Here is a 25,340-nt window from a genome sequence, read left to right as displayed (position 1 = left end):
ACATTCATTTGATGCAGTTATAGTTTATTAAGAAAACTTTGGCATTTTAAAGAGATATTTCTTGGCTTCATTAAGACAGACACACGATTGCGTGATTTTGATTTACAGCTATAAAATATATTTGACCAAATTCACAAATTAAATCTATCTCTGTATAAAACCAAGTGTCACACGCTTGCTGTAGTTTCTAACTTTGAGAAAACACACACACACAGCGAGGTGCAGACAGACCACACAGATGTCTCCGTTTGCATCTGTCACCACAAAGCAGGAGTAAACCTCACACAGTGTAAACCTGACACAGGGACAGAGTGCCAAATCCGATCCCACATATTGAGTCGCCCTGTATCCAGTCCTCTCCATTTGAAAAAAAAGAAGGTGGTCAAGTGAGGAGGGTGGGCCTCACAGGCACACAGAGCCTGAGTGAAAGCCACACTGAAAGTAAATATCCTCCTCCTGGTGCTCAGTGGTCATGAGCTTCTCCATTAAGGTTCCCAGTGTGACTGCTGCCCTTTGTGTTCAGGGTCTCTGCCGGACTTTTACTGCAACTGGTATTAATCTCCTCTTCTGAGCTGCTGTCGACATCACTGCGGTCATCTTTTGACACCTGTAAAATAAAACGTGAGCGTTTTACTAACATTCGCATTTGTGAGGAAAGTTACAAAACAAATAAAATGTCTACGACCACAACGACAAGATAGATAGATAGTGAGATTGCAGATTTCTGGACTTTGCCTTTCATGCAGTTCTTGCCTGAAAATAGCATTAGTTTGGTAGTGGGCATTTGCTGGATACTGGATGAAACGGATCACTACAGTTATTCATTCTCTCAGGACGATGATTTATTTGTCAATCCAGTTAAGTCTTGCCCGAAGTTAAAGGAGCCTCTGACAGACCACAATGCCACCCTGTAGCCATCATGGCTAAACGTGATCCTGCAAGGATAAGATTCCCAGACAAACCTTTCCCTTGAAAATGGCTTTGATGGCGATACGAGCGATGAGGTAGAACCAGATGATGTGAAGCGCCTGCAGGACCAGCAGCAACCCGTTGAACAGCCACCAGGCCTGGTAGGGCCCGCCAATCTCCCAGCTCTCAAACAGAACACTGTTAACAATCCTACAACAAACACAGACAAACAAACACAGGTTACTAGAGCCTTCAATATATTATTATTAGTATGGTTGAAAATACATCATCCCTCCCGTCGGACACTTTGATCTTGGTAGCAGAACTTTAATTAAGTTATATATAGTTTTAAATCTCAGCTTCTTTCTGTGCAAACTGTTTCAGGATATTAATATCACCTAAAGTAGTTTAAACTTGTGGATGGTATTTTTGTTTTATTATATAAATGTAATATTCACTTCTTATGCAAAAAAACTGTCATTCTTTTGGTTGTAAATTTAAAGTAGTAGCCTTCAAAGGGCACCTGGATAATGAGTGATCGATCTTTTTTATTTTGGGTTAATTCTCTTTGAGCTTGCACAGAATAATGGGAGTGGAAACATGTTATGAAACTAACCAACTGTAACAAGGCCGGTTATCTGGTATGCTTTTTTGTGTGTCTCACCAGAAAGGATAGATGACAAGTCGAGTGATGAAGAAAACTATGCTGAACATCACAAACAGGCCATCACATAGCCTCTGGTACTTGGCATAGTTAGCCAGCTTGGCTGCCTTGGGAAATAAAGAAGGCTTTAATGAATCACACTGATAGAATATCAAACCAATATCTCCAAATTACAGTGAACAGTATTCATATACAGTATATATTCACACTCATGCTATATTTTCATTGCTGTTTGTTCAATGGTTGTTATTGACTTGGTGGAAGGGAGGGGTGTGGGCCAAAGAAAGAACCCATCAAGTTTTAGTGTTGATTCAATTAAGTGGGCGGATTCAGGATTTTCTTCTTTCTTTAACATTGCAAGATAGGGTGTCAGCTTGCCAGAGCCATGCTCTCACTAATGCACTTCTAGTTATGGATGTGCTATCTTGTCAGACTGGTACCAGAAGTAGCTCACAACACAATTATATAATTAACATGCTCACAACTGTTTACACCTACATTTTGTAAAACAACTCAGAACCCCCTCAAATGTGCCTCATGGAGCAATTAAAAGAAAAACTAAAATAAACAATCATAATTATAAGCCCCCTAAACTAAACTTTTAGTTTCATCAAGGGCCATGAATCATTCTGTGAGAAACCAAGGGAAATGTTGAGAAACGCCCTCATCTCTCAGTGTTTAAGAACGAGGGAAGAAAATCCTGAATCCGCACCCTGATCCGCAACAAACATGAACAGATTCTTCCTCACGTCATGCCCCACCCTTTTGCAAAATGTAATTGCAATTGGTTGTGTAGGTTTTGTGTAATCCTGCTAACTAAGAAACAGACAAAAATCACACGAAAATATCCTTTGCTGAGTGCTTTACCTCAAGGAAGATGTCGGATGCATCGTGCACACACATGACCAAAGTACCAGCTCTTAGCATGTTGTTGGCATAGGAGAAGGTGATGAGGATTATGGTGGCCATGTGGTGAACAAGCATGATCATGAAATCCTGTCGTCGATGAAGTGAATGGGGATGACAGAAAGGAAAAAGGATGTTAAGGGACCCATTCAGCCACTGGAGATGTGCAAACTCATAAAAACACCTGCAGCTAAATGAGCAATCAGACAAAGCTGTGGTTGCAGAACCCTCCTCACTCGTTGGTCTTTGTACTTTCAATAAGAATATAACAACTAAAAGACATTGTGTCGATACTGTTACGACACATCGATGTTAAATCGTGAGTAAGGAGTGTCGTATCTTTACGGCACTGCAGCATTTCATCGCCTAACCTGTTCTGTCAGAGCACACGTTGCTCATCACGGCTCTATTCTCATGCATAAAGCCGGGAGCCGGAACTGGTCTGACAGTTTGTAAATACTCTGTCAAAGAAATTTTAAAAAAGGGGAAGCGAAACAAAGGTAACAAGAAAAACTGGCGAAACCGCTCTGAAAGGAGGTGCATCGAGTATTCAACCGAGCTCCTGTGAGGCGGCACAATAGAGTTGTGTTCAGCCGATGTTGCCTCACCTTGCGTTTTATGTCTGTGAACTGGGAAAACATCAGCGACCAATAGAAAGCCAGCTCGGCTATATAGTGGGTGTACTGTCCAGGGCTCAGCGCCTACAGGGGGGGCAGAAAAAAAAAGAAAATACAGCTTAAACAAATATTTATTTGTGCTGATTTGCAAACATTACGGCGTTGAACTGGTTGGTGATAGTACAGACAGCTGATTATAATGATTGTTGAGTTGATTAAAAAATAAACAAACCTGAAATGGAAATTTGTCCCAGCATATTCTTGTGTTCCACATCCACGGCGCCTGGGGGAAAAAAAGAAATGTGGGATTTAAGGACAAGTTTTATATAACACAACAATAATCAGGTGCTCATATGAATATAGGATGCATGCTATGATTATAATTCCTTAATTTCATTCTGGTTGTACAGAACTCTATTCCAGACGTCCTTCCTGTGTAAGTGATGACAGTCCTATGTAACATTCTGTTTATCTGGATGTACTGACTGAGTTAAAAGTTTTTTTAAGCACAAAATTCCCTCTATGTTACAATCCCTCAATGAAACTCAACATGATAATCAGACAGTATTGACCAACTAAAAAAAAAAAAAAAACTTTGTTTGCTGAAAGCTTGTTTTTGCTTGAGCTAAAGTTTTTGCACAGAAAGCGGACTTTGGATTTTCACTTTGAAAGGCCAACATTTTTACCTGAAGAAATTTTAATCAGCAAAAGATAAGGCAAGCTAATGTGTTTCCATCCACTACTGTTATGCGATTATAAGGTAATAAAGCCCATCCAGATGATAGTACTGTTTCTCTAGTTGTGTGCCATTAAACTATTTCAGAAGAAGAGGACCTAGTACCATTTTGGTGTAAGCCAATACTTCCACTTCAGCTACAGGTCCAAATGTTTTCATGATGTTTGAGATTTGTTTGCCTCTGGGCCTGCGACCGCCAGTAGCCTGAGGCTGTTATGTTTTGGGGTTGTTGGTCCTTCCCATTCTTATGAACATGATATCTCTAGAACGCCAATGATGACCTGATCATTATTTAATTGTCAAAGGTTCTCGCTGACCTCATGTTCTTGTGAACGTGATCTATCTGGAGCACCTATCGTAAATTGCATTTCATCTAGTACAAACATGCACTTGGACTCAAGGAAGAAGGCATTTGGATTTTTTAAGGTCAGAGGTTAACGTCACTGTGACCTTTCAAACCCGTTTGTTGCAGCGTGAAAGCATTATCTTAACGCCTCATAAGAAGCCTGTCAAATGTGGCACAAATATTCGCTTAGACTCACGGAACAGGATATGTCAAGTCTGCCTTGGGATAACCTCTTCAACCTTTGACCAGTTGTCACCTGAATTTAAAGATTAACAGATAAGATTTCTGTGGTCAAAAGTCACCATGACCTTAAAGGTATGTAGAATGAAACTGCACTGGTTGGCTGAGGTATACAACCGCAAGGAGGTCAGTCAGTTTTTCCTCAGATCAATACCCCAATTTAAAAAATGCACATAATGCAGGTGGATGGAAACAATAACTGTAGGTGCTTAAGGACACCATCTTTAGATGACAATTCTAAACTTGAGGAAAATAACACTACTAATACGTATGGAAACCTGATAATTGTTTTAGATTTGACTTGAAAAATTGTGAAGCTCTCCTACAAGCCTGTCTCACATACAGTGTGCTTAGTACATGTCCACCTTTCAATATAATATCATGTGGTAAGAAAAAAAAACATAATATGCAAATTCTCAACTCACCACCCACAAATGGCGAATGGAATAGATAAAAATTCCCAAGTAAAATGTAAATCTCCACCTGTCATTAAAGAAAAGAGACAAACTGGTTAGTCGGCCAGTTATATATTAACCTTTCATAAATAGTTAGTTCACTCATAAACTCCATTTGTACGACTCAGCAGTTTAGTGGGAACCTTTGGAAGAACTTACATGCTCTCACAGAACTTTGTCTGCTTACTGGGCCTGTCTTGGCTACGGCGGATGCGAAACCATCGCTGTATTTTCCGTACATCCCAGTCCAGCTGCTTGGACAGACCCTCCAGTTGCCTTGTGTCTGGATTCTAAGGGGGACAACACATGGAAATTACAAATTACTTGCTTTCCGGAGCCTCTACTTGTAACACCACAATAGCAGTAGATATTCCTGTCTCACAACTACAAGGTATTTATTGAACATGCCATTATGCCTGTGGTGCTGTGATCCTAAGCAGTAACACCAGTGTTGCAATGTGCAGAGGAACTTTTAATGAACTACATAACAAACGTGGGCCTTATGTACCGTTTTGGACAGATACAGCTTCTCCAGGGCAGCGCTGGGCAGAGCTTGTCGAGGCACTCCCGCCTGAATCTGAAGTATGTGGGCACAGGGCTTGGCCACCAGCCTGTAAACACACAGACAGAGGCAAAAAAAAAGAAAAGGAAATGGAGAAAAGAGAGAAAGAGAGAGAGGGTGGGGGCAGGGAGGGGACAGAGATGTTGCGGGAGTGAGACATTTGGGGAAGGAGAGAGTCAGAGAGAGAAGTTTAATACTTTCAGAAACAGATGGACGATAAAACAAGATTTGCCAACAAACATGATGCTTTGAGCTTTCGCAGTTTAACCTACAAAGTTATGTTTCACGTGTGTGTGAGTATATCTGTGTGTGAGTGTGTGTGTGTGTGTGTCTTAATGGGAGGGAAAGCTAGCACAATAGAGGCTACAGACAGGACACAGGCCAGTGCAAGAAAGCTGGAATCCTGGGGAATGTGGCACCTAGACTAAACAGCATGACGACCTGTCATGTGAGCGGATGGGAGACAGAAATGGGTGTTCTGCCTCCAACTAAAATAGTGATGTGTGTCACAAGATCATCTGGTTGAGTTAACCGGTGTTCAAGCTCCAACTCTGAGCCATTTATTACATCTCAATCTAACAACCCCCCACTTATCTGGAGAGGCTTCCACAACATGGAAACAGGCTGAATGAATAGAGGCACACACTGCGCTCAGGGCCTTCCCCTGGCAGCGGTGATTTTCCTGCTGAAATCAAGCTGCTCTTTACACGACTGGTGTCGGCTCAGTTGCAGCACAGACCGTTTTTTTTAAACTCAATAAAATAACACAACGGATTTTTTACTGTGCAATTATTATATGTCACTTCCGTCTTTTCCTCTCTAACTATTTATGAAAAAACTGTAATTGCGGAGGAAGGTTAACACGCGCCATAAGCCAGAGCAGTCGTTTTCATATCATCACCTCGCAGGAATGAGAACACTGTTAAATAAGAGGCTGAGCCTAAACCAGGAATGATCTATGAATTATGTTCTCATCTTGAAAGAAACAGGTTATACGAGGAGACAAAGCTGAACTATCCACAACAATTTGTTTAAAGGGATTTTTGCCTTATTTCATTTCAACTATATTTGTGTATTTGTCAAAAATAGCAAACTGAAGGATTTTAGATGAAGATGCATTACAAGACCACGGAGATATTGTTCTTTCTTGTTCAGATAGTTTTACATTTTAAAGAATATATATATCGTCATATAGATATGATTACCTGCGATGAATAACATTAGAGTTGTTATATTCATTTTTTTCTCTTTATGATCAACAGTTTCCACGAGAGCCTGAACCTCTCACCTGTGCCCTCACACAGACCTTGTTCTTCACGTGTTGATTTAAATCATGACATTATATAACCTCATATAGAAATTATTAACTGCACTTAAGAACCTTTGACTTGCTTTACTTTGTGTTTTGTTATATTCGACAGTTTCCCAAAGAGAAAGAGAACCTCTCACCTGTGCTCTCACACAGAGTTTTTTCTTTCTAGCATCCAGATAGTTTTGAATTTGCCTGATCTATCATGGATTGTGTTTATTAAAACTACGACTATGCTCACATAGGAACCTTTAAGGGGTCAACATTAGAGCTACTATCTTCAGATAAGAAAAGATCATTTTATTGTCCCTGCACCGGTACAGTGACATTCTGTCCGAATCCATCCTGTAGATGCCCATTAGAATAGAATAAAAGTATAAAACATACAAGATAAAATACTACATATTATATTATTAAACACTATATTTATATTGTTAAAGGGGTTCTCTTTTTTCCTGTACCATCCACATTATCCACATGAGCCTGAACCTCTCACCTGGGCTCTCACACACGCAGTTTGTTGACTCTCCTGTCCAGATAGTTTTAAATTTGACTGATCAATCAAAGATCCTATGTTTATTTAAACTATGACAGAGTAAATCTTCATATAGAACTGATTCGCTGCAATTAATAACATTTGACTTGTTCAACTAGTTTCCCATAGAGCCTGAACCTCTCACCTGTGCTCCCACGCACAGTTTTTTGCGTGTGGCGTCCAGGTACATTTCAAATCCGACCGATCTAAGAAAGATCATGTTTATTAAAAACTATATCAGTGTTTATCCTCATAAAAAGGAAGGTCAACTTCAGACCCGCTGTGTTCCTGCTGTTCTAGAGTCTTTTTTTTTTTCTTTACTCCTTCATGATCAACAGATGCAACATGAGCCTGGAGGAGAAAAACTTCCGTAACATTTGGTCCCGGCGGTGTTTTACCTCTCGAACAGCAGCCTCAGGAGGAACACCCCGGCGGACAGAGGCAGGGCGTACAGCACGTCTCCCGCCCGGGGATACTCCTCGCCAGGTGGGGGGTGCTCCAGGTCCGCCCATGTAACATTTTCGGGAAGCCAGAATCTATCGCTCCAAAACCAGGCCGAGAAGGAGGAAGTCATCGGGGGAACAGAAGAGCACCACCCGGCTCCAGCAGCAGAAGCAGAAGCGTGTCAAAAAGAAACACACACACAACCAGCGGACTGATTTAAGTGTCACACATCTGCCGTGTTGACTTCACTGAGTGAGTTTAAACTTTGGCAGCAGCAGCAGCGGCGGCGTCCCCCCCCCCAGCTCCTCCTCGCTGCGACACGACAGGAACCGAGCATCGCCTCCGGTGAACTGAACCGGCCGGACCGCTCGCCTCCTCCTACGTAAGACTGACTGGCGACACCCACCGCACTGATGAGGCAACTTTCAATGAAGTTTTTTCCACTCGAGCCTCCCACACACAGACAGGCTGCTGGTTCCCACAGACACGCTGCAGGTCCCCGGGTGTGTGTGTGTGTGTGTGTGTGTGTGTCTCAGGAGGAAGTTAGAGCTAACTTCAGCTAACGTGACAGCCACACCTTCCCATTCACAATTAGCCAGGGCTGGTTAGCCGCTACAGCCAATTAACTCTTATTCCTTAAGACTAACCACTAAATGCACTTCAACGTTCACAGTTAACTTTTGTCAGTTCAATATAAATAGCCAAACTCAATAATAACACTTCTCTAATAAACTATTTTCACCTTATTTGACAACCACACCTCTGATTAACCATTAGCCAGGGCTGGTTAGCCGCTACAGCCAATTAACTCTTATTCCTTAAGACTAACCACTAAATGCACTTCAACGTTCACAGTTAACTTTTGTCAGTTCAATATAAATAGCCAAACTCAATAATAACACTTCTCTAATAAACTATTTTCACCTTATTTGACAACCACACCTCTGATTAACCATTAGCCAGGGCTAGTTAGCCGCTACAGCCAATTAATGCCGTAACTCTAAACCTTCGAAACTCACCATTAAACTCACCTCAACGTTAACAGTTAACTTTAGTCGGTTCGCTATAAATAACCAAACTCAATAATAACACTTCTCTAATCAGCTATTTTTAGCTTATATGGCAACCACACCTCCAATTCACAATTAGCCAGGGCTAGTTAGCCGCGACAGTCAATTAACTATGTAACTTTTATCCCTTGAGACTCACCACTAAATGCACCTCAATGTTAACAGTTAGCTTTTGTCAGTTCGCTATTAATAACCAAACTCGATAATAACACTTCTCTAATAAGCTATCTTAAGCTTATATGACAACCTCATCTCCGATTAACCATTAGCCAGGGCTAGTAAGCCGCTTTACGCCCTCAGATTCATGATTAGTTAGCCCTAATAGCCAATTAACGCTAGCTCAAGCTCATTTCAAAGTTGTTTGGTGGTTACAGCACACGGAATACTTTTTCTAACAAATTATTCACACTTAACTCTGAAACTCGCCATTAAATGCATCTAACGGGATTTCAGGTAACAACCAATGTCAGCTTGCCATAAACAACCAAATTCTATAAAAACACTACTCTAATAAGCTAACTAACTATCTTAAGTGATCTAACACTAGTTGTGTTGGACTGTACAAGATGTAAACTCAAGTAAGTCTGGTTTTTCTGGAATAATAAAACCATTCATTCCATTCGTAATGACCATCCTTACCTGAACAACAGACACATCTATTTGTTCTTTAAAAGTCCTTCTCAACTGTCTGCACCATGTGGTTTTTATTTGTTTTAAATATGAGTTGTGTATGTTGAGCCCTTTCGAAGAAGACAAGCCTTTTGAGCAAACAAGATATTAAAATATTAATAAATAATAAATTTAATATTAATAAATAATAAATTCTTTAAATATTTATTTGCAATTTCTGAAATTAACTCTATTTTTCATTCAAGGTTGGATTCACAAAAATGATCATAAAGTAAAACAAATTCTGCTAAAAAACATAAAACAGGTTCATTATAACCTTCATGAAGGGAGGATCTATAGTATGTTGCATTATATTGTATTTGTTTTCATGTAGATTTAAACCCGCTGATATTTAATACTTTTTTTTTTTAATACTAAATTTGCACTTTTTAGAGAAGACCCGTAAATAATCTTAGGCACCTTAACTGCTGCTGGGTTTTTTAAATGTTACAATTACCTTCATTGTGGGGCTCTATGAAGATGGTATTTTTTCAGATAAAAGAGTAGAGGGTTTGTTTTTGCCTGAAAATGTCAATGATTTGCAACTCAACATCTTAAACCTTTGCTCCATTATTAACTTGCCCAACCAAGGTTAAAGTCTCAGGCTTCAGAAGTCTAGAGGCCACACAGCAAAATCCAGACTCATTACAATATGTTCCTGAATGTTAAATTTCACACTTTTAGTCCTGAGTTAACCTCTTTAGAATGAATTTTTTGTTTTTTTGGCCCCAAATAAAAAATGGCAATGTTGAGAATTTGGATATATCCTGAGATAGTTGTACAACCCTAGAGGTCATTGGCTGTTTCACCAGAACATGCATCACAATGATTTTTTATTTGTGCACTCAAATCATTAACTTAACATCAGAGTAGAGCAAAACAAGTTAGCATAAGAAAAGGCATGAGACTGTGAAATCTGTTTCAATAGCGTGAGAGTTGGCCGCCCCCTGAGGAAGCTCTACGTTATATTGTAAATAATTATATAATATTATATATTTTATTATTTGAGTCATGGGAAGTATTCATACCAAACCCTTGTGATCAGGGCTTGCATTTTGCATCGCTCTGGTGGCTGCATTTAAAACATTTAAATTTAAAAGTCAGATTTTTCAGTGAATTTTAATAATATTTTAAGCTCCCCCTGCAGGGGCGCTGTTCATCTCTCTACTTGGCATAAGCCCAAGAAATACAGCATTGGTTGGGCTATTGAGACACTTCAATATCACTTTGACATGATATTAGAGTTGCAAGGAAGAGGCAATTGATTTATTACTATTGTCTGATTGCTAACTCATTTGTATTTTTATTCACTTTACAGACCTAATGATTAATTCAGAAAATAATCCGTTTGTTTCAGTCTTAAAAGCTTTTCAATACAAGCCCCTTTTTTTCATTATCTTGATTTTAACCCCAGCCTTAGAATAATTACAGAGAAATGTTGAAGCAACTATTTTATAGTCCATTTTCTATAAATTAGCCTAACAGTACATATCCTGTATTAGTTACATAATTCCACTCTTCAGAATGGCACGCAGATTTAACCCTGAAGCCAATACCTCATGAATTTAAAGTGAGAATAGAGTGACCTTGAGGGCAAAACAAAAGAGGAGGTGGATGCAGTACACATGACGCACACTCTCACACCAGCAGTCCTTCGTCTGTTTCATCATCCTGTCGTTCTTTTACATCAGTACCAAGTGGCCAGAGAGCAGCTCCCTGAACAAAAGCTCTCTGTGTCAGTATGCAGCTGCAGCTTCCGAGATGCCCTATTCGGATACATGACCTAGTGTTTAGGGGCTGGGGACTTGAGCCACAAACTAAGGGGGGGTTTGTTTTTGAGGATATTCATCTGATTTACTTTTAGTGTAGCATTTGAGCCCCACTCCAAATATTTGTCCATATATTTCAACCAGCTCTTTGTCCTTACTGGCTTCAGGCCAACTATAGCAGGGGAGGTCTTGTACACAGTGCTTGTCATCCCCTCTGTGCCCACCCCCCTCCCCTCATTGCTTGGACTGCTCCATTTCGCATCTGAAAAAATCTGATAGTTGGTGAAGTGTTCTTTATGTCAGGGACTGCTGTAGCCTCAGCACACAGAATACTGTAGCTCCTGGATCACTTAAGGTAATATCTCATGCTAAGCTGTATTCTTGTCGTGTATCAGCACATTTTCTGTGACCTTGTCCTCAAAAAGACATTTCTAAACAGCCATGCACATGCCTCTTCCTGAAGTACTTGTGACGTCTTCGTGGATGTCTTCGTGGATGATCATGCAGTTTTGTGTTCATCTTAGAAAAAACTATATTTAAACAAATCTTTAACCATTAAAGCAGCAGTAATGGTTTTAATTGGTATAGTTAAGATAATAATCTATATATGTTTTTAAAAGATCAAAAATGTGTTTTTAAACATAGGAATGTGTATCTATTCACAATGCTTTTTCTTACAGAGCAAACAAATGGACAAGAAAGAGTTCATTGATCCCCTGAATAACGTATCACTAATTAAAGGTAAACCAGTTTTTTTTTCTCTCTCTAAAATGGGCAGCAATTATTGTTATAAAGTTAAAACTTGGTAATATTTGTTGTTGTTTTGCTCCTCAAATCAAATATATCTTACCTGACACAACATATTAAGCTATCAGACAAAATGAGGGTTGAGAAAAAGCATGAGTCACAGTTCTAATTTGTGTCTGGACCATCAAGGACAGTTGGGAGGCTTTAGAGTGTACAGTGCTGTGGATGGCCTTGTTTTAGAGGCTGATTTCTCCAGTGTCAACAGCTAATCAGAAGATGGAGTCTCTTTGCACAGAGGGCACATCCTCTGACTAATGTGTCTCCTGCTCTGACATTTAGGGAGACGGACTAAAATAAAATCCAGGGGGTAATGGAGGAATGGGTGCCACACGGAAAACATAAAAAATCAACAGTACACGACTTACCGTGTGAGAACATATCTGCAAGCATGTTACTGAACGAATCAATTTTGCATGATAGATGCATTTGTGATGCTACACTGCACAGCTTATAGGAGGTACAAAGCGAACTGTCCTAGCTCAGTCATTTCAATATAATGAGATGTTTTTCTGTTTTGGTAACATACAGCACATGTTCTAACTGTAAATATCACCTTCTGGCAGTTAGGATAAACAGTTTTTTAGATGAACTGAATATTGGAGGCTTTCAGTGGTCGAGCGGCACTAACCCTCTGATTCGGTGAAAGAATGCCGTCACATTCATTGGGGAGGAAACGGGCAGCGGGGAAAGATAGACCATGATGGCTGTAGCCTTTGGCGCTTGAGCTAAAAAAAGACTTTCCCCTACAATTTTTTTCTGTCATCACTTGAGGCAGTGTGATGCTGCTCAATTTCCCCCAACCAGTCAGAGAGGTATTTTTACCCCTAGTCTAATCCCATTATTACTTTGTCAGGTGTCATCCTCTGATCTGGCGACATAATGGCTATAATTACTAATGTTACTAAAGATAACACGTTGGGTGCCCTCGACGGAGTTACTCTTTCTCCCTGGTGCTGTTTTCAGAGGACTTTCATCTTTCACACAAACTGGACTCAGACAGTTTAACTTACTGGGAGCCCACTCACATTCTGACTCTCACTCATACATATGCATGCAAGAAGGGACACACAGACCTCATACACACACATGCCGGATACAAAACTGCCCGCCCTCCCTTTGTCTGACACGCAGCAGGGTGGTCATGTGCTCGAGTCAGAGGGTGCCACCAGCCTCCATCAGTCACTTCATACCCATACATTTTAAGGGTTATTTATCAATGCCATCTGGTGGCACTACAATGCAACACGTGAGTCCGGAGACAATGAAATCACAGTTGTCAGAACAAATGCAGAAATTCTCAGCAGCCTCAGTACACTCATGTGTCCTTTTATGGTGCACATGCTTGACCTGTCCCGACACTCATTTTCACCCCTGCCAAATGCTCGGTATGAGATGAGGTCATCTCTTTTCCGAGCCACGGCAGATTAGGGGATCAATCTACTGGGCATTCGCAAAGCCCAAGTATTTGTGGAGTTTGTTTCTTCCACTAGGAAACACAACAAACCCCTGGCAGTCTTGGCCGGTCCATTCCCTTTGTGTATTGTTTGCAGCAACATACTGCTGACAGGCAATGTGGACGTGCCAGAGACTCATGTCGCTAGGTTAACTGACAAATTTCAATAATAGCTGGGATAGAAAATGCAGATGATATAGTTGTGTCTATTCCTGGGTCTGCAATTAGTTTATGTAATAGGCCCATTTTGATATCTTGGGAAATCATCTAGTATGCCAGCCGTGATGAAAATAATTGGGACTGAGGCAGAATGAACATGATGAAACGTTTAGTTGTTTTAAGGTTGCTTTGCCATATAACTTGAGGTATCAGTATAGTTAAAACTTTACTTTCTAATATTTCGGTATGTGCTCCAGTCCAGGAAAATTTGCAGCCTTGCTCTTACAGCTATTCTCATGTCATGTTGTTGTATTTTTGTTCTCTTTGTCTATCTCAGATGACCTGACCAGTTCCAACATGGGATCCTCTGGTGACTCAGAGAAAATGATCAAGCATTTAAATGATGATCTTCGTGATGCTCAGGAGCTTGCTAACACTGAGAGACACAAATGCACGGAGCTAAAAGGTAACATTATAAATATTTGATGCTAAATGTACCCTGTTAACACACAGCAACCCATCAAATGCATGGAATTAATTCAGTTATATTTTGCAGGTATCTTGGATGGAGAGAGAAAAGAAAAGAAACAACAAGCAGATGAGTCGGCAAAACAGATAAAACATCTCCAAGGTATTTTATCTGTGTTGTGTGAAGCCACCTGCTCTTGCTTGTAGTTTTATCTTTGGTGGCTAAATTGTGCTACTATCTTGTCCACATGAAAACGTCAAACCTACTAATTTAACTACTGTCCCTGGTACGGAACAGGCCAGCTGCACCAGCTCCAGGATGAAATGGGCGTTCTCAGGGGGCAGATGGATGTTTCCTCCAGCTCACGTGATGAGCTACAAAGTGCACGTGATGAGGTGAAGTCACTGAAACGTGCCCTGGAGTCAGCCACTGCTGAGAGGGACCGTGACGTCGCTGCTAACCAGACTAACCTGGCAACCGCCTCGAAGGATCTGGACAAGTGGCGTCAGACTGCCAGCAAATATGAGCATGAGATTGAAAACCTGCAGCGTGACCTTCAGCAGCAGAGCAAGCAGTGGCAGAAAACTGCAGAGATACAAGGTGCAAATACACATATTTATACTATTGTATGACTCGCACAATAATTGTAATTATGATGTTATTTAATTTAGTCATACATAAATGAAAGATATCATTGAGGTTAGCAGTTTCATAGGTATTTCTTAATATCTGTTTAGTTTCTAGCTTGAAGAGACTTACCTTCAAGCTCATAGGCACTAGCCTGTTCAAGATACTTTATCTTTATGTTAATTAACAAAAGAGCATCTGCTCAAAGAATGCACCATTACATAAAACCCCTTTTTTTTCACAGCCAGTGAGCTGCAGTCCATGCAGGTGGAGTGTAATGGGCTTCAGAAGGAATGCTCTGTCCTGCGATCAGAGAAACAGGACATGGTCAATAAGCACCAGAAGGAGAAGAATAGTCTGCAAAACGAATGTGCTGCACTCAGAGCTGAGAAGGAGGAACTCTCCAAGTCTAGCCTGAAAGAGAAGACCAACCTGCAGAGTGACTGTGCAGTACTGAGCTCTGAGAAAGAGGCAGTGCTGCACAAACAGCAGCAGCTGGAGAAGGAACTTGCCAGGTCAGTGAGCAGTATGACCACAAACTCAGCTGCACCCTCCACATTTGTGTCTCATTTGCTTAACTCTGCTTTTTTGCTACACAGTATACCAACCACTTTGCTGTTTGTCATCCTCCACCTATTGAACTCGGTGTTGTTTTCTTTCTCACAGTTCCCGTGCTCAGAATGCTGAACTGAGCAACAGCCTCAAAGCCCTAGAGAGATCCCAGCAGGAGTTGGAGAAGAGGCTGGCAGCCTTGCAGCTCCAGCACCAGCAGGATAGCACCAAGTGGCAAACCCAACTGGATGAGTCAGACAGTCGTAACAAGGCTCTGCAGAGAGAGGTATGCTCTCAAAATATAAAGACATCCACCTGAGTGAACATCTCAGAATAACGTCCAAGGATCACACTGGTTAGGCTGAAGATAATTTCAGCCTTGAACCTGACCCTAACTGTTGCCGCTGTCCGTGCCTGGATGCCTTTCACTATCATGTTTCAATCCTGCCACTGACGGGAGACAGAATGACTCACACTTCACCTGCACTTTCAGCACATAAATGCAGCAACAAGGGATGTTTTAGGCCTTGAGTCTTATTTTATTCCATTGCACATGATTAGGTATAGATCTGTGAGTTATGTCAAAACAATCCTGAGCACACAGTAGCATTGTCGCAGGTTATACACTGCCAGAGGACTGCAGATTCAGCTGACCATGCTTCTTTACAAAGTAAAGCTACCAATGTTGACAAGCTGTTAAAGAATTTATGAAACTTCCCACACGCACTCTCAGTGAAAGGATGTAAGGTTATCCTTTGAGAGCAAATAAGGTTGGACTCTACCGCCACGGAACCATACAATGAAGTTAAATTGTATACTTTTTTGTTTACAATTTGAGTTTCTGATTCACTGTAGTGAAAACAAGAACAGGCTGATAAAGTAATTTTAGTTTCTTTCTTTGACCTTTGCTCCAAGATTAAATGTTTAAAGTATTTTTTTTGAAAATATATTTGTTCTCCAGTAAATCATTTTAAAACTGACACTTTAAACTTACTAGTTACTTTTCTCTTATTTTCTTTTGTATATGTGTTGAATCCCTGCTGAATCGGCTCAGCCAGAACACATGATACCATATCATACCTTTGCTCAAAAGCCTGAAGTAGTATGAAACAGGCCCATGTGAATTCCCAAGCATTTTGGACCCTTTAAGACTTTCTTCTAGGCCATCTAAGTCCATCTAGGCCACTGGCTACTATTTTACTGACGAGCCTCAATGTTGCTCTAGTAATTTATTTACCTGTATACATTAATGAATATTCTAGTTAAGCTTACACTGGTTTCAGTGTCTCAGTTCTTTCAACGATAAGCTCCAAATGGTAGACATTTCAGCCTTTAGGGTATGTTCCCTCTATGCTCCCATGACTACAAGAAGACAGGAGATCTCTGTAGTAGCATTTAATCCTGACATTTTTTTCTCTTTTTTTACTGACCATGAAATTCAGCTGTTCACACTTGGGGACATGGTTATTTCTCTAATTAGACAAGCCTTCTTTCATATGCCTAAAAGTGTTTCTAATTATGTGTCACTGGGTATTTTGGGCCAGTTAGGGGTGATTTCCTATATTGACACAACTGATAAATACACACGCAGTTTCTCTCTGTGACTGTCACTGATGTAGTTACCCAGAACAGAGTTCTTCTGCTGGTTATATTGCTAGAATAAGGCTATTATAAAATAGAGTGTTTTACTGTTGTTTTTTCATTAAACTTTTCAGTTTTTAGTTTTGCTATAAGTCTACTACGGCTATAATAAGTAATACTTTTGGTGATTGTCTTTGTACAGCACGAGGAGACCATAACTGAGCTGTCGGACCTGACGGAAAAATATGAGAAGACTGAGCAGGAGACTCAGTCGCTTACAGATGAACTTGAGTCGTGCAAAGCCAACATGAAGGAGCTTCAGGAGAAAGGATCAAAGGTTAGTGATTATCTAACACTCAGCAGAAAGGAGAAGGCTGTCTTTTTCTCATAAAAAAATAAAACACATTTTTTGACAAACAACATATGAAGAGTTTTACAAATGGTAGAAATATGTATTGGTTTTGGGAGCATGAGCTTTGTTTCTAATTTAGCAACCACAGTAAACTGAACATGTTTTCTATTTGTTAAAATGTCTTCAGGTTTATTAGATTCACAATATGTTGTTTTAACCTCAGTTCACCTGCTCCCTTCTACTCATTCACTGTTGATTACTGCTTTTAGACATTGAGATTTGTATAAACACCACAGACACAGACTACTGACTGAGGGTTTATTAATAAAGCTACAACGCCCAACTAAAGTATGTCCCATTCAGTTGATTACTATAATATCCCTTCCCTTCTTTAGACATCCCTATTGCTGCCTGCACAAGCCATAGTCATCGGCCTTTTCCTGGCTTTGCTGTATTGGTGCTTCGGTGCAATGTGGTAGTAAGGTACACTCCTGTCAAGTCGGCCTACATCTTTCATTCTCATCAGTGTCTTTTAGCTCATTGCATGAATTAATCAGGTTTTCCTCGTTTCCCAGAATGCCTTCCTCTGGGGAAATTAATGTCTCAGATATCTAACCTCTCTGATCATACAGTTCCAACATCTGACATCTGTTTGTCTTGTCTGGATGTCTTAACGCTTAACAACTGTTTCTCTCTTGAATGGGCTTATCTTTATCTGAAAGAGCCGTTTATAACTCCCGTCCTCTGTGCACTGAATTGATCTCAATTGCAAGCTCCCTCTGTCAAAGCTTTGGCAATCCTCGGGTGGGCGGTTTCATGTGGTGAGGCTCATGTTTCCATTTCTGTGTCACCGCTTGTTTCAGAGAGCGTGGATGATCTGGGGGCCGGCGGTCGCTGTGGCTCTAACGGCGGTGACGGCTGCTGCACTCTTCAGAACCTGAGGGCAACTCGCTCGAACACATACACAAGTGAATCCATGTTTGTCATCAGATTTTGTCTGCACTAAAACTGAACAACTTGCCCCCCTCATCATATCTGCACTATTAATTAGGAGGGCTCCTACGTAACACTGTTTGATTATTAAGATGCTCTATTTTAGATGGCAGAGACGTTAATAAAAGAATGTGAGTTTTCGTGGAAATGAATACCTTCGCTTGTATGTTTGTTGTGTGAAGAAACAGTTGGGTCATTTTTTGGCTACTATTTTGACTTATAGGATTATCCTTTAATGAATGTAAAGAGACTCTACACAATTAATTAATTCTGAATATATATGGTGATATTTTTGGAGTCTGAACCTCCCTAAATGTAACACATCTCTGTAATTGTCAGAATAATAAATATGATCACAATAACGCAGCCCCTAATTGAGTGCATGATGACTACCCTAGTTACTGTACATAAGAGTATTATGTACAGTAACATAACACACACACACAATTGGATGGTTGTTGGTGCACAATGTATGTGAATTTAGATTTTTTTTAATTCTAAGATTGGTATGATAGGTATATATTTAACCATTATGAGCAAATATCTGCCTCATGCCTTTTATTTTAAAGACATAATGACACCTTTATGTGTTTCTGCACCATTTGTCAGCATAATGCCTCAGAGATTTAATGAATTGTGCAACTAGGTAGAGTGATGAGAATTGTAGGATATAAGGGACTAATAATGATGAGATATTTTCCTCTGCTGCTTCAATTTCGACTGTCCTGTTTTAGAAAGCTGAATCTTTTGAGACCTCAACTCTATATAAGTGCTACAGTAAATGAATGGATTATCTCTGTAAGTGAGTGAAGGTGTGTGACACATACTATCAAACAAGCACAACTACATCTTCTTATTTAATGTGACTGCTGTGGTGGCCTTTAACTCTACTGGAAAATTACAGGGTTACGCAGTCGGAGCAGTTCCACCCTTTAAGCGGCCCGACCCTCACACTGATCATAAAGCTCTGGAGGAGGATGCAGTTTATTTCCCAACAGGATAAGATGTTGCAAAATTTACAATTGTGCAATATCCTCAAGGTCATAGCTTTAGAAGAAATTGCTGTGTCTGTGGGGATAAATAGTCACCACCTGATCCACATTTGTATGTTGCTTTATTGGCTTGATCACTTCTGCTTTGCTGTCTTTGCTGTGTCATCGTACCCACCATCATGACGGAGACCAAAGTGACTTGGGATTCTTGATCTGACAACCCAGGGGACACACTGTGCGTGTGGCCTGCAAGCCTATCGAGGGCTGCCCCTATATAAGGATGAGAATCGTTCCCATGAAAGGCGAGGCTCTCTGCAGGGTTGTCGTGTCCATTTGTTCTGCTCTAGTGTGTATGTAGGTCATTGGTAGTAGACCAGAGATGCAGAATGGCAGCCGTGCACTGCATTAGAAGGAATTTACATACTGTGTAATCCTGAGCTCCATATAGCTCTAATATACGTTGTGACTAATGCTGAATTTGTACACTATCATACTGAGAATAATTCAGCGAATTTCCTACATCACAACATGAGGAAAAGCTTAAGATGCTTTCAGCAGCCCTCTATGTCATTAAATAGTAATATGTTGCTCAATTGTTGAAAAGCCTTTGTATATTCTGTCTATTTGTATGTATCAAATGAATTGGTCTCCTCTTGTAAAAACACTGGTTTGTACATTAGCAGTCATTTTGATATTTCATTACACAACAACATCCAAAGGATCAGCTCCCTCTGGAGGGCAGTGTGTTCATGTGAGGCTCCATCAGGGCATCAGCAATGTTTCTTCCCCTCAGTCAAGGAAACCGCCTCAATGTGTCTGCTTCAGACTTCCCTCAAATCTCCATCATCACCTGAGGAAGCTGGGATGACATCTCACTGTCTGCACATGTCATGGCAACAAGGGGTCTGTGCCAGAAGCCCTCTGATCCTCACTACTGACTGCAGCCAACCTGGGACACTCACTCACAGCCTGCCTCCATCATGACACCCAGTGGTAAGTTTTGGACCTCAAGCTTGAGCTTGAGAACAGATATGGAGGAGAGAGTGAGACGGGGATCTTAAAGTCAGAGGGTGAAACATGGCGGATAGAAAGAGTTCAGTGACACTCAAAGTTAAACCGTGCTCTTTCATATTCGTATACATAACTGTATTTATAGAGCAGGCAGATTTTTTTATTTTAGGGTGTAAGATTTAAGAAGGCTCTTGTGAAATTCTTTCAGTGGTACATCAACATTACAGCATTATGTCACTCACTTAATATTCTTGTCTGAAATACAGTTTTTCTTAATTATGAGCTCCTCTTTACACATCAAGCATATACAGAACTACCCAGAAACCAACACTGCCTCTGTCACAAAGAGATGGAAGCAACATTTACCAAGATCAAAAACTCCAAGTTCATAAAGACAAACTGATGTAAAACCTTTGGAAATTGTGCTGCTATAGACTAGGAGTGCAACTCATCACCAACTAATCTGATGATCATTTTCCCAAATAGTTGATTAATTATTAGGTCTAATAATATATTTGTACAAAATATTCTCTCTTTTTTTGATAAATTCAAAGAATTAATTTCTATACTGCATCTCCTGGGATGTATCAAATGTAAAGATGATTCCTGATAGGTTTGACCGCACAGCGCCCGGTCAGAAGCAGAGCCTGGTCTGTACGTTCACTTTAAAAGATTGATCGAGTTCTCTTGTGGCCCAGTTTTCCCTGATGATGAGTAATAATCAATGGGTTTATCCAGAGCACACATAATGTGTCGGGACTAACTGCACTCCCAAGGGTCAGTTTTATTTAAAATTTCTGAAAGATAAATGGACTAATTCTATCTGTTCTATCAGTGATACCTGCAATCAAATGTATCTGCCGGCTGTTAATCTAATCCGAATCCTAGTTGAACCACATGTTTGTCTCTGACAGAAGAAACAAGGAGAGAAAAAATAATCAGGTAAGTAAAAAAATAAGTTTTAGTTATATTAAAATGTGCACAAATATGCATCTCTATTATTATTTGTAAAATGATTTAATGTGCTGCGTAAACGCATTGTTAAAAAAATTCTCCTGTCTGTCTATAATCTGTAAGTTATTCTTTTAATTGTCTGGATGCTGGATGCTGACCTTTCTCCTCCCCTCACATTTCCTCTTCATGCTGTGTGTTGCATGTGTTCATGCTCTTTCTATGTGAGGCAGCCATGGCAGCTGATCTAGATGTGCCGAACTTGTTCGTCATTGCTGGGGCAACACTGGCGATTCCCATTCTGGCCTTCATCGCCTCCTTCCTTCTCTGGCCCTCGGCTCTCATCAAAGTTTATTACTGGTAATGTAAATTATTATGTTGTCCCGTCCTCCATAGTATGTTTGTTATTACTGGTGATTTGTCCAGAGCACGAAAGAAATACAAGAAATGATCATTCTCCCTAGAATGGGTTACATTTGTTTACCAGGCAATGATTTCATTGCATGAAGACTGACTAGTAAAAATGTGAGCCTGTCTATTGAAAAGGTTATTGTGACCTTTTTGAGCGTATGGTGTGAGAATCTAAATGTCAAGTCAGGTCAGTTGTATTATTAAGAGCCCAGAAATCATGAATTTGCCTCAACATGAAACATATAACTGCAACCAAAAAAATTACATCTAAACCCGTCATCATTTAGCCCAGATTTGAATTGCAGTGAAGTTGTGCCTCTGCGTGTCAGTTCAGATGGGTCCCTGCTCCTCCGCAGGTACTGGAGGAGGACGCTGGGCCTGCAGGTTCGCTACGCAGACTGCGGCGGGTATCGCTTCTGTTTCTCATACAGAGGGAAGCCTGGGATGAGACCTTCCATTTTGATGCTGCATGGTTTCTCTGCTCACAAAGACACGTGGCTCACTCTGGTCAAGGTCAGGGAAATGCTCAGCATTTTCAGCTATGGATTCATGACGCCTCTACTCGGCTGATTAACCCTGTGCATAAATATTCTAGTTCTGCTATTTCGAGGAGGTGGAAACTATGTGAAAGATGCACATAACAATGAACCCTGATAGAATAGTAATTGAAATGTGAAGCTCACCTCGGCTCTTCAGAGTTTAATATCTAGTTTTAGCTAATTATTTAGCTGTCTGGTCCATTTATATTCACTCTCACTGCTATACTGCTGTTTTTTTAACTACAGGTTTATATTTCAGGAATAAGGATTCAGTTACTAATGAGATTTAAATTATTAGAGTATTTATCACATGGTTTCTTTCTACTGCTCTAGTATCTACCAAAACATCTGCACCTTGTGTGTGTGGACATGCCTGGCCATGAGGGAACATCACGCACCAACACAGAGGATTATTCAATCCAGGGCCAGGTCAGAAGGATCCATCAGGTACATTGATAAAACATATACCTCCTGAATCAAATACTGTATATATATATATATATGTATTTATCAGGTCACTAAATCATTTCACTGTAAATGTGTTTCTGTCCCTCGTTCTTCTCAGTTCGTGGAAACTGTTCGCTTGAGCAAGAAACCTTTCCATCTGGTGGGAACGTCCATGGGGGGAAACGTAGCAGGGGTTTACGCAGCTTGCTACCCCTCAGAAATCTGCAGCATGACTCTCATTTGCCCAGACGGTCAGTCACAGTGTGCGTGTGTGTGGTTGTGTGTAGAAAGTGTATGTAAGTGTGTAAGCACTGCAAGTTCACTGTATGACAAGCCCCAAGGACTTAAATATATATGTGTGTGTGTGTGTGTGTGTGTGTGTGTGTGTGTGTGTGTGTGTGTGTGTGTGTGTGTGTGTGTGTGTGTGTGTGTGTGCATTTGCGTGAAAGTTTGAGAAAATAACCCTGATGATGTCAGAGTGATGTTTAATGGTTTATCTCGGATTGGGCTTGTAGTCCCAAAATTTATATTTATAAAAACCTAATTAAAATCTGGAGGCATTGAACTTGAATGATAAAAGTGAATCAAGGTCTAAACTCAAGATAGATCCCAACTTGTAGTTTGTAGCAAGTGTCAAGTAACATTAAATTGAAATGTCTGACCTTATTTTTCCCATCGTTCAACTAGATAACAACTTTCACTTCCTGTCTGCGGAGGGTCCAATTGCAAAGTTCATGTCAGATGTGTTGTGTGTCCCTTTTTGTAAGCTAGATCTGCTTAAGAGTTTAAATAGCATTAACATAATGCTTTGTAGTAGACAGACAGATGGACGGATGGATGGAGAGAAAAAAGAGAGAGAGAGTACTATTTAATCCCAAAGAGAATTTTTATTATTAACATTATTCGCAAAAACAATGAAGTAGGTCACAGACATTATCATGTTTGTGTAAATACAGTCAGACAACAGGAGAAAGATCAGTTAAGACTGAAATATAACAGATGTGACGTGTGATATAATATATAAATGTCCAGGTGAGTCGCCCTGGTATGAGGAAATACCATGTTGTCAGAGAACTGTTCTTGTTTTCCTGCAGGCATCAGACATCCGTGTGAGACCAAGTTTGACAATCACCTGCAGGACCTGGAGCACAGCAATTACACATTAAATATCCCGCTGATCCCCACTACACCCGAAGAGATGGAGGACATGTTCAGACTCTGCTCCCATGTTCGCTTTAAAATCCCTCAGCAGGTCAGGTCCAGACTTGTAGCTGGCAGAAGGAAACATTCATCATATTTGATAATCAAACCGTGTTTAGGATCAGCGATAAAGCTGTCAGAGTATTATTCACCCTTACTTTTTAAATGTTACTGCATCTTGTAGTTGTTAAAGCGTGTTTTTATTGTTTAGATTCTTCAAGGGTTGGTGGATGTTCGGCAGCCTCACAACACATTTTACCAGGATGGTTAGTTCCCTTTGCCATGAGACATTTTAAGATGTCCAATGTTTAAGCATCCATGTGACTTCCTGGTAATTTTATTCTTCTTTTTTTCCATTAGTATTTATGGAGATTGTTGGTGAGGAGTCCAGATACGCCCTACACGATCACTTACATCTGATTGCTGCACCTTTACAAGTGATATGGGGCAAAAAAGACCAGGTAATTATGTAAAGTGGTGCAGCAGATACATGTGGGCTGTGTACATTTGTAGCCTCCGTGTTGGCTTGAACTTTTAGTACATCTGTACCTGTAGATATACTGAATCAACAAGGTAAGACACCCATCTGTGGTTCAGGTTCCACCTCATCACTGATGAAGTGATGAAGAATCTGAAATCCATTTATTTTCAGCCTCTTTGCTGAAGTTTTTACTCACAGCTTTGAGGTCTCCATTACTTCCAGGCCACGAGACAGAAGACATCTCACCCTGGCTCATATTCGGAGAGAGGCTTACAGCACTTCATGTCAAAACACAAAAGCAAATTCAGTTTTTTTTTCCCCTGGGTAATGAGAACTACTTTTTCTCTTCCTACTACACCCTTGATGCTGTTCCACTGATACAGTGACTCAGCAAAGCTTATACAAATACAGAGGTGATTAACTACATGCTAGATTCTGAACTGATCTCAAGAATCACATGGATGTGTATCAACTTGTAACCTGAGGGCGGTGGCTCAGGTTTCTCTATCTGCTCAGTTAATGTCTGATGAGTCTCGTACTTTCAGTGCACAAGGATGATAGTTACAAAGGCCGGGCAATCGAACATATAACAATATAAAAAAATTAAACTTAAAATAAACAATATGTTATATTTACAGTGAGAATTACTGATGGATGGTATAAATGTTTGTATCCTGATATAATGTTGGGCCACATCGTTCTCACCCTGCATCTCTGCAGGTGGTGGATGTCTCTGGGGCTGCGGTCATCGCCGGCGTGCTGCCCGGGTGCAGGGTGGACCTGCTGGAGAACTGCGGCCACTCGGTGGTGATGGAGAGGCCGAGTCGGACCGCCAAGCTCCTCCTGGACTTCATCATCCAGCAGCAGGGGGCCAGGGGGGGCACGAAGAAATCCACCTGAACTAAAGACTCTGAATCATTCACCTCCTGCAGCACCGTGTGCTCCTCACACGTGTCGTGCATGCACACACATGCGTGAACACTTTGATAACACACCCTACACTACAGCAGTTATCCAGCTCCACAGTTTCTCAGATGCTGAAATAAATCGCCTTTCGTGTGTGATGTAAACCTGACAATGACAA

At 40.6% G+C, this 25,340-nt stretch overlaps 3 protein-coding genes across 3 annotated transcripts; 2 read left to right on the top strand and 1 right to left on the bottom strand.

Annotated features, from left to right (window-relative positions):
* Nucleotides 1-7: 7 nt before the first annotated feature.
* On the bottom strand, nt 8-7,976 carry LOC133005390 (ceramide synthase 5-like). Its single transcript, XM_061075054.1, has 10 exons — nt 7,678-7,976; nt 5,382-5,484; nt 5,033-5,163; nt 4,844-4,901; nt 3,329-3,379; nt 3,088-3,180; nt 2,441-2,569; nt 1,574-1,680; nt 963-1,119; nt 8-607 (listed from the first exon to the last, which is right to left on the bottom strand). The coding sequence occupies exons 1-10, from the start codon at nt 7,851-7,853 to the stop codon at nt 464-466; spliced, it is 1,149 nt and encodes a 382-aa protein (XP_060931037.1). The 5' UTR covers nt 7,854-7,976; the 3' UTR covers nt 8-463.
* A 3,939-nt stretch (nt 7,977-11,915) lies between these two features.
* On the top strand, nt 11,916-18,376 carry slmapb (sarcolemma associated protein b). Its single transcript, XM_061075537.1, has 10 exons — nt 11,916-11,972; nt 13,988-14,116; nt 14,207-14,281; nt 14,417-14,719; nt 14,991-15,158; nt 15,222-15,261; nt 15,413-15,584; nt 17,082-17,216; nt 17,627-17,714; nt 18,095-18,376. Exons 1-9 carry the CDS (start codon nt 11,921-11,923, stop codon nt 17,708-17,710), a joined length of 1,158 nt encoding a protein of 385 aa, XP_060931520.1. The 5' UTR covers nt 11,916-11,920; the 3' UTR covers nt 17,711-17,714; nt 18,095-18,376.
* Nucleotides 18,377-21,383: 3,007 nt separating this feature from the next.
* Nucleotides 21,384-25,156, top strand: abhd6b (abhydrolase domain containing 6, acylglycerol lipase b). The gene is made up of 8 exons (XM_061074888.1): nt 21,384-21,538; nt 21,946-22,102; nt 22,462-22,575; nt 22,694-22,826; nt 23,670-23,827; nt 23,987-24,041; nt 24,136-24,236; nt 24,977-25,156. Exons 1-8 carry the CDS (start codon nt 21,390-21,392, stop codon nt 25,154-25,156), a joined length of 1,047 nt encoding a protein of 348 aa, XP_060930871.1. The 5' UTR covers nt 21,384-21,389.
* Nucleotides 25,157-25,340: the final 184 nt, after the last annotated feature.

This window comes from Limanda limanda, chromosome 7 (assembly GCF_963576545.1).
Source record: "Limanda limanda chromosome 7, fLimLim1.1, whole genome shotgun sequence".
In the NCBI taxonomy this organism is placed as follows: Eukaryota; Metazoa; Chordata; class Actinopteri; order Pleuronectiformes; family Pleuronectidae; genus Limanda; species Limanda limanda.
Note: the sequence above shows the minus strand (reverse complement) of the source record. Positions and strands in the feature narration are given on the sequence as shown.

Excerpts from the sequence above, each read along its gene's own strand:
- LOC133005390 (XM_061075054.1), bottom strand. The coding sequence starts at position 7,853 with ATGACTTCCTCCTTCTCGGCCTGGTTTTGGAGCGATAGATTCTGGCTT. Across the intron at positions 3,380-4,843 it reads CCATTCGCCATTTGTGGGTG|GCGCCGTGGATGTGGAACAC; the intron begins GTGAGTTGAGAA and ends TTTTTCCCCCAG. Across the intron at positions 1,120-1,573 it reads CTTGTCATCTATCCTTTCTG|GATTGTTAACAGTGTTCTGT; the intron begins GTGAGACACACA and ends TGTTTGTTGTAG.
- slmapb (XM_061075537.1), top strand. The coding sequence starts at position 11,921 with ATGGACAAGAAAGAGTTCATTGATCCCCTGAATAACGTATCACTAATT. Across the intron at positions 14,282-14,416 it reads ACAGATAAAACATCTCCAAG|GCCAGCTGCACCAGCTCCAG; the intron begins GTATTTTATCTG and ends GGTACGGAACAG. Across the intron at positions 15,159-15,221 it reads GGAGGAACTCTCCAAGTCTA|TGCTGCACAAACAGCAGCAG; the intron begins GCCTGAAAGAGA and ends AGAAAGAGGCAG.
- abhd6b (XM_061074888.1), top strand. The coding sequence starts at position 21,390 with ATGCTCTTTCTATGTGAGGCAGCCATGGCAGCTGATCTAGATGTGCCG. Across the intron at positions 22,827-23,669 it reads GACTCTCATTTGCCCAGACG|GCATCAGACATCCGTGTGAG; the intron begins GTCAGTCACAGT and ends GTTTTCCTGCAG. Across the intron at positions 23,828-23,986 it reads GCTTTAAAATCCCTCAGCAG|ATTCTTCAAGGGTTGGTGGA; the intron begins GTCAGGTCCAGA and ends TTTATTGTTTAG.